The 14,069-nt window shown below is 36.0% G+C and overlaps 2 protein-coding genes across 2 annotated transcripts; one reads left to right on the top strand and one right to left on the bottom strand.

Annotated features, from left to right (window-relative positions):
* Positions 1–1,207: 1,207 nt before the first annotated feature.
* Positions 1,208–2,036, top strand: LOC110102883 (citrate-binding protein-like). The gene is made up of 2 exons (XM_020831383.2): positions 1,208–1,553; positions 1,644–2,036. The coding sequence occupies exons 1-2, from the start codon at positions 1,281–1,283 to the stop codon at positions 2,034–2,036; spliced, it is 666 nt and encodes a 221-aa protein (XP_020687042.1). The 5' UTR covers positions 1,208–1,280.
* A 1,633-nt stretch (positions 2,037–3,669) lies between these two features.
* LOC110102741 (monooxygenase 2) lies at positions 3,670–6,976 on the bottom strand. The gene is made up of 5 exons (XM_020831203.2): positions 6,544–6,976; positions 6,369–6,440; positions 5,225–5,405; positions 4,885–5,113; positions 3,670–4,324 (listed from the first exon to the last, which is right to left on the bottom strand). Exons 1-5 carry the CDS (start codon positions 6,759–6,761, stop codon positions 3,801–3,803), a joined length of 1,224 nt encoding a protein of 407 aa, XP_020686862.1. The 5' UTR covers positions 6,762–6,976; the 3' UTR covers positions 3,670–3,800.
* Between the last annotated feature and the right edge of the window lie 7,093 nt (positions 6,977–14,069).

Below are 14,069 nucleotides of genomic sequence, written 5' to 3'. Positions count from 1 at the left end.
TCAAAGTTCAAACAATCAATCTCATCCGCCTAGCCCAACTATGGTCCAGGCGAGTCATTCCGGAAGAGCTTTTTTATTATTTTGCTTTCCAGACACTATAATTTCACAATCAATTTCATAAAAAAAAACAGCGACCATCCCAACAGATTTTTATCTCATTAACAAACACAAATTGTTCGTAGTATTGCTTTAGCGTTTTAGACTTGGCACTTTGGGGCTTTTTGGTAGTAGGATTTAGTCGGATTTGAGCGAAATCCAGCCAAACGGCCTAACATACAAGTCCAAATCTCACGGCAAATGAAAGCTGCCGTACACGAAAAAATTATGTCTTTTCGTGCTAAATCCTGAATTTTCGAAATCCTGTTTTTTGCTGGGTTTACGAAATCCATTGGCTTGAGAGGAAGAGTCTGCTTGTTAAATTCGCTCTTGTTGCGGGCTAGAAAATACGCGGCGATAGAGGTTTAATTCTGCGTTTTAGCGTTGAACAGGTAACTAGCTCACAACTAGCTTTTGTCTCAAGATTCGTGCCCGATCAAGCTAATTTTTTGACAACGTATCTGCTCTATAGCCAAACAACCACACGAGATTTAATAGGATTTATCATGAATGTTACCAAACAATTTTCAGGATTTACCGATTTAGGTCCTTTAGGATTTTCGAAATCTGGATTTAGGGGATTTACGAAATCCTAGTTAAAACAAATTCTGGGTGCTACCAAACAACCCCTATGATTTTAGTTAAATCAATTAAGAGCAATAATCACGCATCCATATCGTAACCTATGAAAGCCTGCTGGTTTCAAATAGCAAATTCATACGTCTTAATTCTCCTCCAGCATAGTGGATCAGTCTATGACATATAAAATTTCCACACAGCTGCTTACGGAGCTGAACTTAAATTTACCTAATCAGCGTGCTAAGCACGGTTTGATTTTTCATCTAATTAGTCCACAGAGATGAATGATTACCTTAACTAATTAGTTTTATTAATTAATCTAACCATTAATTAGTGCCTCGATGATTAATTAACTGTCCCAAACAATTCGTCTACGTCCCAAATTATATATATATATGACTATGAGTAAACATAAAACTATGACAAATAACATATATAAATAAAGCTTGACGAAATAAAAAATTAAAAAAGAAATAAGAAATCCAACCTACCACTTCAGTTTGCCGTATCACTCAAGTCGGAGGATATATATTTCAGTCCTATATAAAGCCCCATTTTCCATCTTTTTTTCTCCAAGTACTTGGAAACAAAAAGAGTTCCCAGCTATGGCCTCTCCTGTTTGGCATTTCCTTTTAACATTTCTAATTCCGTTGAGCTTATTGAATGAATCTCTTCTTCTCTGCAACGCTGATCCCACTGATGGCTTTACTCTTCTCCCCTTAACTGACGCAAATTTTGAACTGCAGAAGCCATACAACATACCTTTAGCAGAACGCTATAGCTATGTTAATGGCGTTCACCGTATGTGGGTATACTCCACTGACAAGCCATTCAAAGCTGGAAGCCCCACAGATCCACGAACTGAGATTCGTATCAAAGTATATATATGCCAGCTTAATTTTTAATATATTTTGTAGATTTTTCATTCATGAATTTACTTTCTTAATCTGTTTGAAAATGTGTTGTAGGGCTATGATTATTCTAGCGGAATATGGCAGTTTGAGGGATCTGTTTTTGTGCCAAATGGGACAAGTGGCACGTCCATCATGCAAGTTCATCGATCAGACGGTGAGAAACCAGCTACAGATCTGATGCTAATGATTTTCGATGGAGATTTGAAGTTCTACTCAGGAGTGGTGGTGGAATCTAGTTTCTATAATAGATGGGTGAGAGTGAACGTGATACATGACGTTGATGCTAATAAGTTGACGGCTTTTATTGATGGGGTGCAGAAGCTTGAGGTGGATGGAAAAGGACCGAGTGATTTTTATTTCAAATGTGGCGTTTATGCACAACATGATGATAGTTATTATATGGAATCACAATGGAGAGATATCAAAATTTATAAGAAGGATGGATAAGACATGAAAAATATTTCATCAGTGATTTTATAATTAAAGTTTCATTTGGGACAGCTTTTTTATTATTTTTTAATACAAAAATCTATTAGTAGTAGAAAGAAAAAATAGTGATCTAAAGCTGTTCCAAACGAAACCTAAGAGGTCGAGAGATATATATGAATATGTTGTGAAAGTAGCTATCTAAAAATGTTTGTGTTGTGTATGTTTTATTATGAATTTACCATTAATTACGGTTTCAAGTACTATATTCTTTTTTTTTGGCATTTAAATGATGAGTATTAGTTAAATATCTTTAAGAAAATAAATTGCTACCAAAAATATTTTAGTAATATTTATTTCACCTTTGGTATTATATTTTAGTCATGTTCAAAATATGTGTGATTTTTAAACTTTTGTATTTAAAAATAAAATCTAATTTGATGAGTTAATTCTGACCTAATTTAAGTAAAAATCTTTAACCGGTAGATGTTCAGATGTTAACAGCTAGCGGTTGAAATCAATGATGGAACTCATTCGAAGTCCTCATAAGATATATAAGCCTAAGGTTTAAAGAAAATAAGCCAAATGATTCTGTTGTAGAAAACAATTTTGCACCGCTATTCAACCAAATAAAGGCTTCGTTTGGGACGGCTTTTTTATTGTTTTATAAAATGGGGTTTTAGTTCAAAAATAAAAAAAATTTGTACTAAAATTCTGTTTTAGAAAGCAATAAAAAAGTCGTCCCAAACGAAGCCAAAATGTTAGAAGTTGCCACCGGACTTTGCAATAGAAAAGCGCGCACTTTGTAAGAAATCTTAGGTCCACAATTGAACATATTTAGAATATTTTGAAGGTCATGGTCTGATGGCATTCACTAATATGACCTCATATCTTACACAGGAGAGAGGAATTTGAAGTGAAGCTAGTTCTAGAAGCAAGCAACTACCACAAAATTAAGGCTTCGTTTCGGGACGGTGTTTTAACTGCTTCTTAAAGTAATTTTTTAGTAAAAAAATTAATTTTGTATTAAAATGTTACTTTATAAAGCAATAAAAAGTCATGCAAACGAAGCCTAAATCTATCTATTATAAAATCAAAACGGAGCTAAGGTCTAACTCTAATTCTATTTCGTTGATTTTTTCTAATAATTATATCATAAAAAGCTCTTTCAACTTATATTGCATACATTGATTTTGAAACAAATCCCAATTTTTTTATTTATCTTGATAAATTTTGATTAGAATATCCAAACCTAATTTCTTTCAATATAAAAAATTAGAGCAATAAGGGGATGAAGAAATGGATAAAAAAATCAATTATAATTCTATATTAATAATAAATAAATATTAATAATAAATAATAAAAATTATAAATCTATTTTTTTTAAAGGCAATGGATTGCCTGTGCCCCCACAGGCCCCCCAACTCTGCCCATGGTTCTTACATTAGTTTAGATTTTATTTGAGATGGCTTTTTTACTGCTTCTCAAAATAATTTTTAATACAAAAATTTTAATTTATGTACTAAAAAATTGCTTTAAAAAGCAGCAAGAAAGCCCTCTCAAACAAAAACCTCAATTCTTTTTGGCATTTAACACTGATTTCGTTATTTTGTTCAAGTTCAATTGTGTAATTTCAAGCACAACAGTAACAACATCATCAAAAAACTCTAAAATTTATTGCAAAAAACTACAGATACAAGTCAACTCCAGGTATACATACGGACAAACAAGTCAAATCCAGGCACATCCAATAGCTAAAATCACTAATTCACCTTACGAAGCTAATCAAACCTCAGGCAGTTTTCCACAGTCATATCGCGCAATCCGTATAATCCATGGAAATACAAACCTGTAGAAGAACAAATCCCTGAACAATTTAACGGCGGCACTTGTCCACCGCCCGTCGGAACCCTGCTGCACGAACCCAGAAATATAAGAAGCTATTATGAGCCAGGTGGCTCGCCACCGCCGCTCGGCCGCGTACCGTGCCATCCCTTGTTCCATATCCTTGGGTGAATTCGCGTGGGCTAAGCACCTCGCGAGCACGACCGTATCCTCGAGTGCGACGCAGGCGCCTTGTCCAAGATCGGGCGTCGTCGGATGAAAGGCATCGCCTGCGACTGTCACGCACCCGCGCTGCAGTTGGCCGAAGAGCACGTCCCACGGCAGGCGATACAGGAACTGGTTCCAGGATAGGCTTGATGGCTCGGATTGCTGCGCGAATACTTTGAATTCCGCTGGTAAGTCGACGATTAGATGTTCTAATGTTGCGCGACGGATTAATTCTGGATCTCTGCCCATCTCGCTCACTGAAAATTATGTGAAAGGGTTAATTTGGCCGTCTCTTTTAGTTTTTTAGAGATCTGCGGAACGGTTTTATTCGAGTTTTGTTTATTAAATAGGTTGCATATTTTGATTTGGCTAAGTTCTTTACGTTTTTTTCTGAAATATATATCTTTACTTTTAGACTTTAGAGACAAATAAGATAAATTCACATAGATATGACATATATAAGCTTCTAAAGACTCTTAATTATTCTGTAGACGCCGAACGTCATTTGGAGATCAATTAGAATGAGCCACATTGGTACCGCACTCGATTTTGCTGATGTGGTTCATTTTGATTAGTCTTTGAATATAGAGTTGTGTTCGATGTCCATATAGAATAATTTCTGCTAAAGCAAAATCTTTTAATTGATAGTCACAAATCAAAATAAACGGCATTTCTTAAATTTTATAGTGAAAAGTATTTCACTATTTCTCATAATCAAATTTAATAATATGTAAAGTTTTATCTGATTTTTTAAAAATATAATATTAAAATGAAATTTTCTTCTCATAAAATGAATAAAAAATTTGTATATATATACCTTTAGGTGTGGTGGGATGGGTAACAAACCAGTAGACATCCTTATCATTGATGGGAACGAACCCTGCCCTCACCTCATTGAGAAGAAACTGCTGGAGTCCTGGTCTGAAGTTATGTCCTTCTGGGTATACGGCCAGGCCACGAACCGCCGACCGGCCGGAATCCCTCGGGCTGGCGAGGCCAAGCCACTGCGCCACCACCGAGTGCACGCCGTCACAGCCGATCACCGCCTGCAAGTAATTAATCCATTACAGTCTTAATCTTTCTCCTGTTAACAAATATATAATTGCCAACGCGACGATGAAGCTAATCATGTCAGTCAAGTTAATTCGTATAGGTACCTTAGCTTTTATGATGGCTCCATCGTCCAAATGCAGAACCATGATAGTTGATGAATCTGGAAGCGCTTCAGTTCTGATTGAGACGAGCTTCGAGCAGAACCGAATGGAATCAGGAGGCAGTTCCTCTGCCATTGCTTCCAACAACGCGGTTCTGTGAACTGATCTTGATCCCATCTCCTCCCTTCAATGGCAATATGCATCAAGGCGAAAGTTAATCGACTATCAAATTTCATTGGAATTTCTTGTAACTGTATTAATTTGGGTGCAGAAGAGTTTAGTAAAAGTTCTAGTCAACATTGTTTTAACTCTTTAGTTAGATTAATTAATTGATTTTGAACTTAATTCTATGAACTAGAATATTCAGATTTCAAAGTTAGCTCGTTTATTATGAATAACAACAACAACATCAAATCTTTGTCCTATTATATGGGGTCGGCTACATGAATCGTTGTTAAAAGTCAAATTCTCTTTTAAATCTAATAAAGAAATACCATTTTAATATTTTTTAACCAAGTCTTTTTAGGCCTATATCAACCTTTATTAACATAAGTCAAATCTAATATCTTTACTTTCCTAACTGGGTAATCAGAAGGCCACTCTTTTATGTGATCAAACCATCTAAGGCGACTCTCTCAAATCTTATCTTCCACCGGAACTACTCCAATCGTTTCACATATATGCTCATTTCATATCTAATCTCTAAGGGTAAAGCCACTCATCTGCCTAAGCATCCTCATCTCTACACCACTTAACCTATAATTATTACATATAAAAGAATTTTGATTTAAATAGATACTATAATAAAATGATAAAAAAATATAGAAGAAATAATAAAGAATATATAAAATAATGAGATCTAATTTTTAGATGTTTTAAACTTTTTAATTAAAACCCTAAATTATAATTTATTGTTAGAGCACTTTTTACCAATATTTTTAGAGAATCAATTGGATCTAAAGAGTCTGATTCAAGACTAGCATAAATTTGAATCATTAAAATATTTAGCTCAATGAACATGCTATTCATCCAGTTGAATTTGCATCGACTTATATATTTCCTTCTACAAAGCTGCTTTAGAAGCAGCAAGAAAGCCGTCCCAAACGGAGCCTAAAAACGAGAAAGAAGCTCAAGAAATGAACGTTACCTGCCGTCATCGTCCTCGTTGGGAAAAGACTGGGTCTGTGTAGCTCCGGTCGCAAGGTTAGTTACAGTCCCACTGCCATCCACACAATTTCGAACAAGAGATTAGTTAGATTATAGAAATATATTAGATTATTTGTGAGAGAAAAAGAGGGAACTGAGAGAGCATGGGGAGTTACGTTCGAAGCAAACGGTAGTGGGGCTTGAGCTTGTGGCCTACGCCGAGAGCGTCGAGGGCACACCATGCGTTGTGGGAAAGCGTAAGAGCAGAGCCGGTCTCCCGAAGCTCGCGCCACCGCTCGAGAACTAAGCTTTTCTTTCCGACCCGGCGAAGAGCAAGCGCTGTCGCCACTCCGGCGATCCCGCCTCCTACGATCACAATCTCCTCCACCGCCATTCGTCCTTTGGTTAAAACCAACAACAACAAAAGATTATGGAAAACTTAATATTGAATCTGGCTAAATCGAGTTGTGGCTTGATCGTATTCAATCCTTGTGCCTTGTAGGTGATTTATACTGAGAATTGAAGGGTTATGATCCATGGAATTAAAAAAATTTATTCCGTGCACGACAAGCAAGCTGCGCCATTGAACGCTGCTCTTCCGCGCAACACAGATGCCAAAATTGACTGCATTTGATCTTGTTACTCGCGGCCAACAATAAATCACAAGAAGAAAGATAGGATGAGGATTAACCGATTAAAATTTGATTAAAATGATGTTCGGTCTGTTACTAAAAATTGTTTTGATTGGGAAAGAATTTTGAGACATTAAATTAAAAATTTTTAAAAATTAAATTTACAGTCAAATAAAATGTCTTGATGAGACAAATCAAACAACATTGAAAATTGGTCCAATTTGAACCCCCCAATGAGTCCAAATCAATGGTTTGAAATGTAATTAGAAATCTCAGGATATTAATTGGATGATCAGATGATCTCGAAATTTGGCATGCTTATAGTTGAATCAAGCATATCAATAAGGTGAATCCAACAAGCTCAACATGAGTCACTCAACTCTGAAAAACATTATGGACCTAAAATGTTGAATGACTGCTTTATGATCAAGATAATAAATACATGCTATTCGATGGAATGTTTCGGATTATCTCCACATTTATCAGGTATGTCATTTCCAAAAATCTATAAACAGAGCCACTATCTACATGGAAGAGGATATTGGAGCCGGAGCTTGAACTTTGGCTTTAGATTTAAGTGAGCTTGGTTGTTCCACCTTCACCGCCTGCCGAGTATAGTCTTTTGACCTTCGTTGCTCACCAACTATAGTTCTTCGACATCCATCGCCTATGGTCTTTCAGATTATCATCTCACAACTATATTCTTTTCAACCATTGTCGCCTGACTGTGGACTTTCGACCACAATTGTCTGATTATGGTCATTCTGACCTCTATCATCCATCGATTAGAGTCATCCGACGACTATTGTCTGACTACAGTCCTTCGGCATCCTTGTTATAGACCTCCAACCACAATTGCTCGACTTTGAATCTTTGGACCTCCATCATTGGTTGACTACATTCATCCAACCACCATTTGCTGACTATATTCTTCGACCTCCTCCCCTGACTAAGCTGCTCAGACCATCTTGCTCGATTACCACCCTTCAACCTCAATCTATTGATGACATTCCTCAAACTTTTGTTGCCCAATTATGGCACTTAAACCTCCACCGCCCTATTGTGGACTCTCCATAATGATCCTCAAATCACTGTCAACTAATTATGGTTCTTCCGACATCCATCGCCCACCAAATGAATTCCTTCGACTTTTGTTGCCCACTATTTATATAGTCCTTTGGACTATCGCTGCCCACACATTACTATCCTTTGCACTACCTCGTCTAACTACATTCTTTGAATCACTGTTGCTTGACTACGGTTCTTGGACCACTGTCTTCAAACTACTATCATTTGCCCTTTGTCACCCAACTATAATTCTCGGGCCATCGTCACCTAGGGTTGTCAAAATTGGGTCACGGGTCGGGTTTGGGTCTTAACCCGAACCTAACCCATTTTTAAAAATGGGTCAGGTTTTCGGACCCAAACCCGACCTGCTTTGGGTTTGGGTCAACCTGACACGACCCGAAGCGGGATGCAGGGCACGGGACAACGGGATGCCTGACGCCGGACACTTGCGATTCGCGAAGCGGGATAGCTGGACACGGGCATATGGGCAGGCGGGGCAGGTGCACCTCGAGCGTTTGCATAGGCAAACTCGTGGCAAGCACGGTCAGATGGGTCATTCTTGGGTTTCTGGGTCAACCCAAACCCGACCCAGTTAGGGTTCAGGTCAACCCGAACCAAAATTTTTGTGTCAGGTTCGGGCCAGATTTTCGGGTCATCGAAATATTAACACCCCTATCGTCACCCAATTACGATCCTTCAACCATTGTAGCTTTATTATTTTTCTTCCAACCATTATCACTCGAATGCAGTCCTATGATCTCTATCGTCTAATTATGATTATATTAGGCTCACCTCCGGTTATTGGAAGGTTGGAAATATGTTCTATGGATCGAAAGAGTCACCGCATTAGTTAAAATATAGAGGAAAGGTGGTCAAGAGTGTGGACTAGTGGGGAACACGAGTCTCTGTTGACGCGTACGTACCTGTGGAAAAGTCGCGAGAGGGTCTTGCATTTGCATCCAGCTGCGTATCGGATCTGCCTTCGTGGATAACTATTTTATAAGGAATGTATTATAACTATTTTATGTGAAAGGGCTCAAAAAAAAAAAAAAAAGACCTGATTGATGTTTATTTTTTATTTTTCTTTTACCCGAAAATTGATATTTCGATGCATTGTTGGATTGAAAATTTATAAATTTAAGTTCAGAACCATCGAAAATTTTCTTTTCAAAAAATTATAATCAAATTTAACATCTCAATGATATGAACCCAAATTAGTAAAACATAATCCTATCTATGTCCGATTAAGCTCTGATCAAGCATAATGGTCTCTAAATCTCAAATGCTTATAATCAAATTGAGTATCTCGATGAGATGAATTTAAAAGTTCAAACTAGTCTAATTCTAGCATCATTGAGACACCTAAATGCTTAAAAAGTCTATGATTAAGGAAATTAATATTCACCGTTTAAAGAAGTAATCTAAATTTTGAGTATTTCACTTTGAAAAATTTATAATTATGCACCAACACTCTCAATGGGATAGGAGAGGAGGGGAACTATGGTCTTTTAATTAACTTCACCAACTATGATCATGTGATCACTATATAGTCTATGGACCTCTATCAACTAGCTACAGTTCTGTGACTATCATCGCTTGATCACGACCAATACAACTTCCAATTACTAATATATGAAGATTTCTAGATGCTTACTCGATACAACTTCCAATTACTTCATATCCTCTAGCATATAGATTGAATATCTAAAGATTTCTACAATAAGCCACGTAGAAGATTTTCAAGATGCTCATGATGATACCTAGTTAGTTTTTGTGTGTTTTCATATTGTCATATACTATATGAATATCCTTAGAACAAGATGCCCTTGCTCCGATTCACTAAGTTGTTATTCCTTAAGGCTCCCATATACCGAATAGATATATAATTCATCATTGAGGGGTGTCAATTGTTGACCTGACCTGAGCCTGGATCATAGGGGCTAATTCGGGTTCTATTTATGACCCATTTGAAATTAAGTCGGGTCAGGGTCAACCAACTAACTTGAATTTAATCCGATTGGACCCGAGTACTGTTCGACCACACCCCTCGCCCTAGCCACAACTTGTGCACCCGCTCCAATGCAGGTGATCATGGTCGCAATCGCGCTACTCTCTCATGCCTCGGCATCTACCTTGCATGCAGTCGTGCTTGTGCACTCGCCTCACCCTCACTCACCGACGATGAAACTAGCAATCGTGAGCTCACGTGCAAGCCTGCCTCACCCAAGTCATGCTTGAATTTGAGCTAACAAGCTGAGTTGGGTCGAGCTCAAACTCGAATTCGTATATCATAAAAGCTATGATATAAACTCAAACTCAAATTTAAGATCATGACAAGATATGCTCGACTACGAACTCATTAATAAATCACATAAGAGTCAACTTCAAAGACAGCTCGGCTCAACGCAACGAAGAAATGTTCAATACATCTAATAATAATGTTAGATAGCTGGATTTAAAGAATGTCTGCCACCTCGAGCTTCAACTTTAATGCTCTAGCTTTGCTATCTGCCCTGAAGCATTAGCACTACTGTTGAGAAGACCAAGAGGTCAACGGCCTTGTTGCCTTCTTAGACTAGTAGCCCAGACGTCTTTGTCGAAAAAACTTCAAAGTTTCTCTCATTAATAAATCACATAAGATATGGCCCAAATGGGCTTCCGATTTCCTACTATAAAATTACTTTTATATATTTCACCTTATTAAGAGATACGCGCTAAATCCAAGCGATTAGTATTAGTGCTCTATTTTTAAAGGTGATAACAAACAGCTTTTTATAATTGTTTGATATTTTTAAAGGTGATCATTTAAGTTTCATTTAGGACTGTTTTCTTATTATTTTTTGAAGTAGCTTTTTAGTCTAAAAGTTTTTTGAAATAAAAATTTTTGTACTTAAAAAGCTGATTTAGAAAGCAGCAAGAAAGTTATCACAAATGAAGCCTTATGCTTCGTTTGGGACGGCTTTCTTACTGCTTCTTAAAGCTGATTTCAACTAAAAAAGTTAAAGCAGTATGGAAGCTGTCCCAGCAAAGCCTTAATTTTAGGGGTGTCAATATTTGACACGTCATGAAAACCTAACTTGAATCCGACCCAACACGGTTTTGAAACGGGTCCTATTTGGGTTCCCAGTTTTGATCCGTTTGAAAAAATGGGTTTGGTTCTGGTTGACCTGCAGGGTTTTCGGGTCAACTCGATAACCCTTTTGAAAAAACGACTCGCTGTCCGAACCAGCCTAAGGCTACCCGAGCCTGTTAGCACCAGCACACGTTATGCCCGAAGCTGCCCGTGGCTGACCTCGCTAACCACACCTGCCAGTAGCCGCCCCTGTTGCACTTGAGGCTGCCCGCGCACACACACTAGCATCTGCGCCCGCCAACCGCCATCCCGCCGTCGCTGTCCGGGTCAATCATGTTGGGTCAGGTCAACCCGCCTAAACGACGGGTTGGGTCTGGGTCCGAATTCCCGACCCGTACATAACCAGGTCGGGTTATGGTCGATCGTTTAAACCTTGGTTAGTTCCGAGTTCGACTCGAACCCGACTCGAAACTTGGTTTTGACACCCCTACTTAATGTAATATTTTATTTTTTCAACTCCAGGATTTGGGACCTCATAAAAATGGTATTTTTAAAGGTGGTAAATAATGAAATTAAATTAAATAATCATAGTTATATTATGATTATTATTATAAATATATATTTGCTGTAAAATAATATCATTACAAGTATTGAATGATATGGAATTATGTTAAGTTGGGTTTTTAATAGCATGACAAGTTTTGTCCATTTAATTAAAATTTAAATCATTTATTAATCAAGATAATAAACTATATCTTAGATTACAAAATATCCATAAGTGCATGCTACAATTAGTAAAATGCACGTACAATATCACAAACTAAATATAATTATAAAGGTTATCTTCATCAGAATTTGGTTATGATGAAGTTTAAATTCTTAGATTTATTTTGAGAGCATTGCACGCATCTCAAAGCTAATCTAAAATTTTTTAAATATGTTTCGAACAATTTTTGGTCTATTATATTTTAACCCAATTGTATTCTTATAATTACATTATTTTGATTTGAGTTTTTTTAGTTTCAATTAAATAAAAATCCTTTAAAAAATAAACCATTTATGGTTGATGCAATAATAAATTTAAAAGTTCAATTTAAATATTTATTAAATTTTTAATGATTAAAATGCACTAATTTTGTTATAAAATATAATAACAAGCTAAGTCTTCACTTGATTTTTATCCTAACGCTATCACAAACATGCATAAGAATAAAAAAAGAAAGTAATAAAAATATTATAATAAAGAAGCATGTTTTTAATAGTGGGGATAAATCTCATTCATAAATACTATATATATCTCTATTAAATATTAGATATATATGATAATATTAATATGACAATATAATAATTCTCATAATTAATAATTTTGCACTTATAGTATGACAAATATAGTAAAGATATTATGAGATGAATATATTTTCTAAATTTTATGTAATTAGCACTTTTTTATAAAGAAAATTATTTATATCATTGAGAAAAGATAATTTCTTTATTTAAATCATTCAATTAAATGAATTTTAGGCACAAATCAAACATCCTTTTGAGTACTTTAGCCGGTGGTATTTAGAAGCTTAGGAAATAAAAATTATTATATTAGGAAGAATTTTAAAAACGATTTATGGAGCTTTAGTTATTATCTTTTTTATTAATTTAAATCAACTAAATGATGGTCATACTGATTTCTATTATCTTTTTGACATTTTATTAATTTTAAAAAGGATTTATGGAGCATAACTAAACTGATAGATTTTAAATTAATTTCATTTTACATTTTTCAATTTAAATAGTATACTTATTTAATAAAAAAATTATAAACAAACATAGCCAAAAAAGACAATAAGCACGACAAAAGGGTTCAAGGTAGTGAGTGACTATATTATGTAATCATTTTTGGTTAGATTGAAGAATCCAGCTAATTGCAGTTGTTTAATGCTTGTGAGTTGATGCTACACAGGCTAAATCTGACCTAAATTTGGTTATAAATAGGCTCAATTTAATACCAATTCAAACAAAAGTTAGGCTTTGTTTGTAACAACTTTCTTATTGCTTTCAAAAGCAAATTTCTAATACAATAAAATTTTTTGTATTAAAAATCTATTTTAGAAAGCAATAAAAAAGCTATCACAAACGAAATCTTATGCTACTTTTGGGACCGCTTTCTTACCGCTTCTTAAAAATATTCTTACTGCTTCCCCACGCATTCTTCACAATCTGGGTTCTATTTTTTGTTGCCCTTTGAAAACCGATAATGCCACTACCGTTGGTTCTTGACCATCTGTTGCTAGGATGTCTCCAAAAATTATCGTGAGGCTATTTGGAAAGGGCCATATACTTTAGGTAATGTTCAAGTGATTGTTATGGAGGAATTTCCTCCCTTCTGTGATCATTACAAGTCTTTGGGGCATACTAAATCTAATTGTCAATTTCTTCACCCCCCATTTAGATAGGATTTCTCAGAAAGTTAATTTAGGAAGGAATGATATTGTTGCTTAACCTCTTATTGCTGGAACTACAGCTAATACCTCTTTGCTCCCTCCTATCTTTGATGCTGGATTAACTGTGGATAATTTGGATTCTGGGCCTTTGCATTCTATTAGGCATGTTGTTTTGGCCATCCTTAACTCTTCTCCTAGTATGCATGTTGGTGATTCTAATGCTGTGAATATTGATCGTAGCAGTGATGAGATGGTTGGCAATGATGTGCTAGTTCCGATGGTTATCTTGACCCACTCTCATTGTGGGTCTCCTCTGGGGAAAGGGGATTGTTCTGGTTTGGGTGGTAGCCTGGTTTTATCTCTTGATTGTGATCACCAACTTGTTGTTCTCCCAAATGAAGTTGTGAATGATTTTAAAGATAATGCTCCTTGTGTAGATAATTTAGATGTTGGCAATGTGGTTTTGTGTGATATTAATAGAGTTGATTTAAATG

This window comes from Dendrobium catenatum, unplaced genomic scaffold, assembly GCF_001605985.2.
Source record: "Dendrobium catenatum unplaced genomic scaffold, ASM160598v2 fragScaff_scaffold_1117, whole genome shotgun sequence".
NCBI classification, from domain to species: domain Eukaryota; kingdom Viridiplantae; phylum Streptophyta; class Magnoliopsida; order Asparagales; family Orchidaceae; genus Dendrobium; species Dendrobium catenatum.
This window is presented reverse-complemented; position numbering and strand designations above follow the sequence as displayed.

Excerpts from the sequence above, each read along its gene's own strand:
- LOC110102883 (XM_020831383.2), top strand. The coding sequence starts at position 1,281 with ATGGCCTCTCCTGTTTGGCATTTCCTTTTAACATTTCTAATTCCGTTG. Across the intron at positions 1,554-1,643 it reads GAACTGAGATTCGTATCAAA|GGCTATGATTATTCTAGCGG; the intron begins GTATATATATGC and ends AATGTGTTGTAG.
- LOC110102741 (XM_020831203.2), bottom strand. The coding sequence starts at position 6,761 with ATGGCGGTGGAGGAGATTGTGATCGTAGGAGGCGGGATCGCCGGAGTG. Across the intron at positions 5,406-6,368 it reads AACGAGGACGATGACGGCAG|GGAGGAGATGGGATCAAGAT; the intron begins GTAACGTTCATT and ends TTGCCATTGAAG. Across the intron at positions 4,325-4,884 it reads CCATCCCACCACACCTAAAG|TGAGCGAGATGGGCAGAGAT; the intron begins GTATATATATAC and ends CATAATTTTCAG.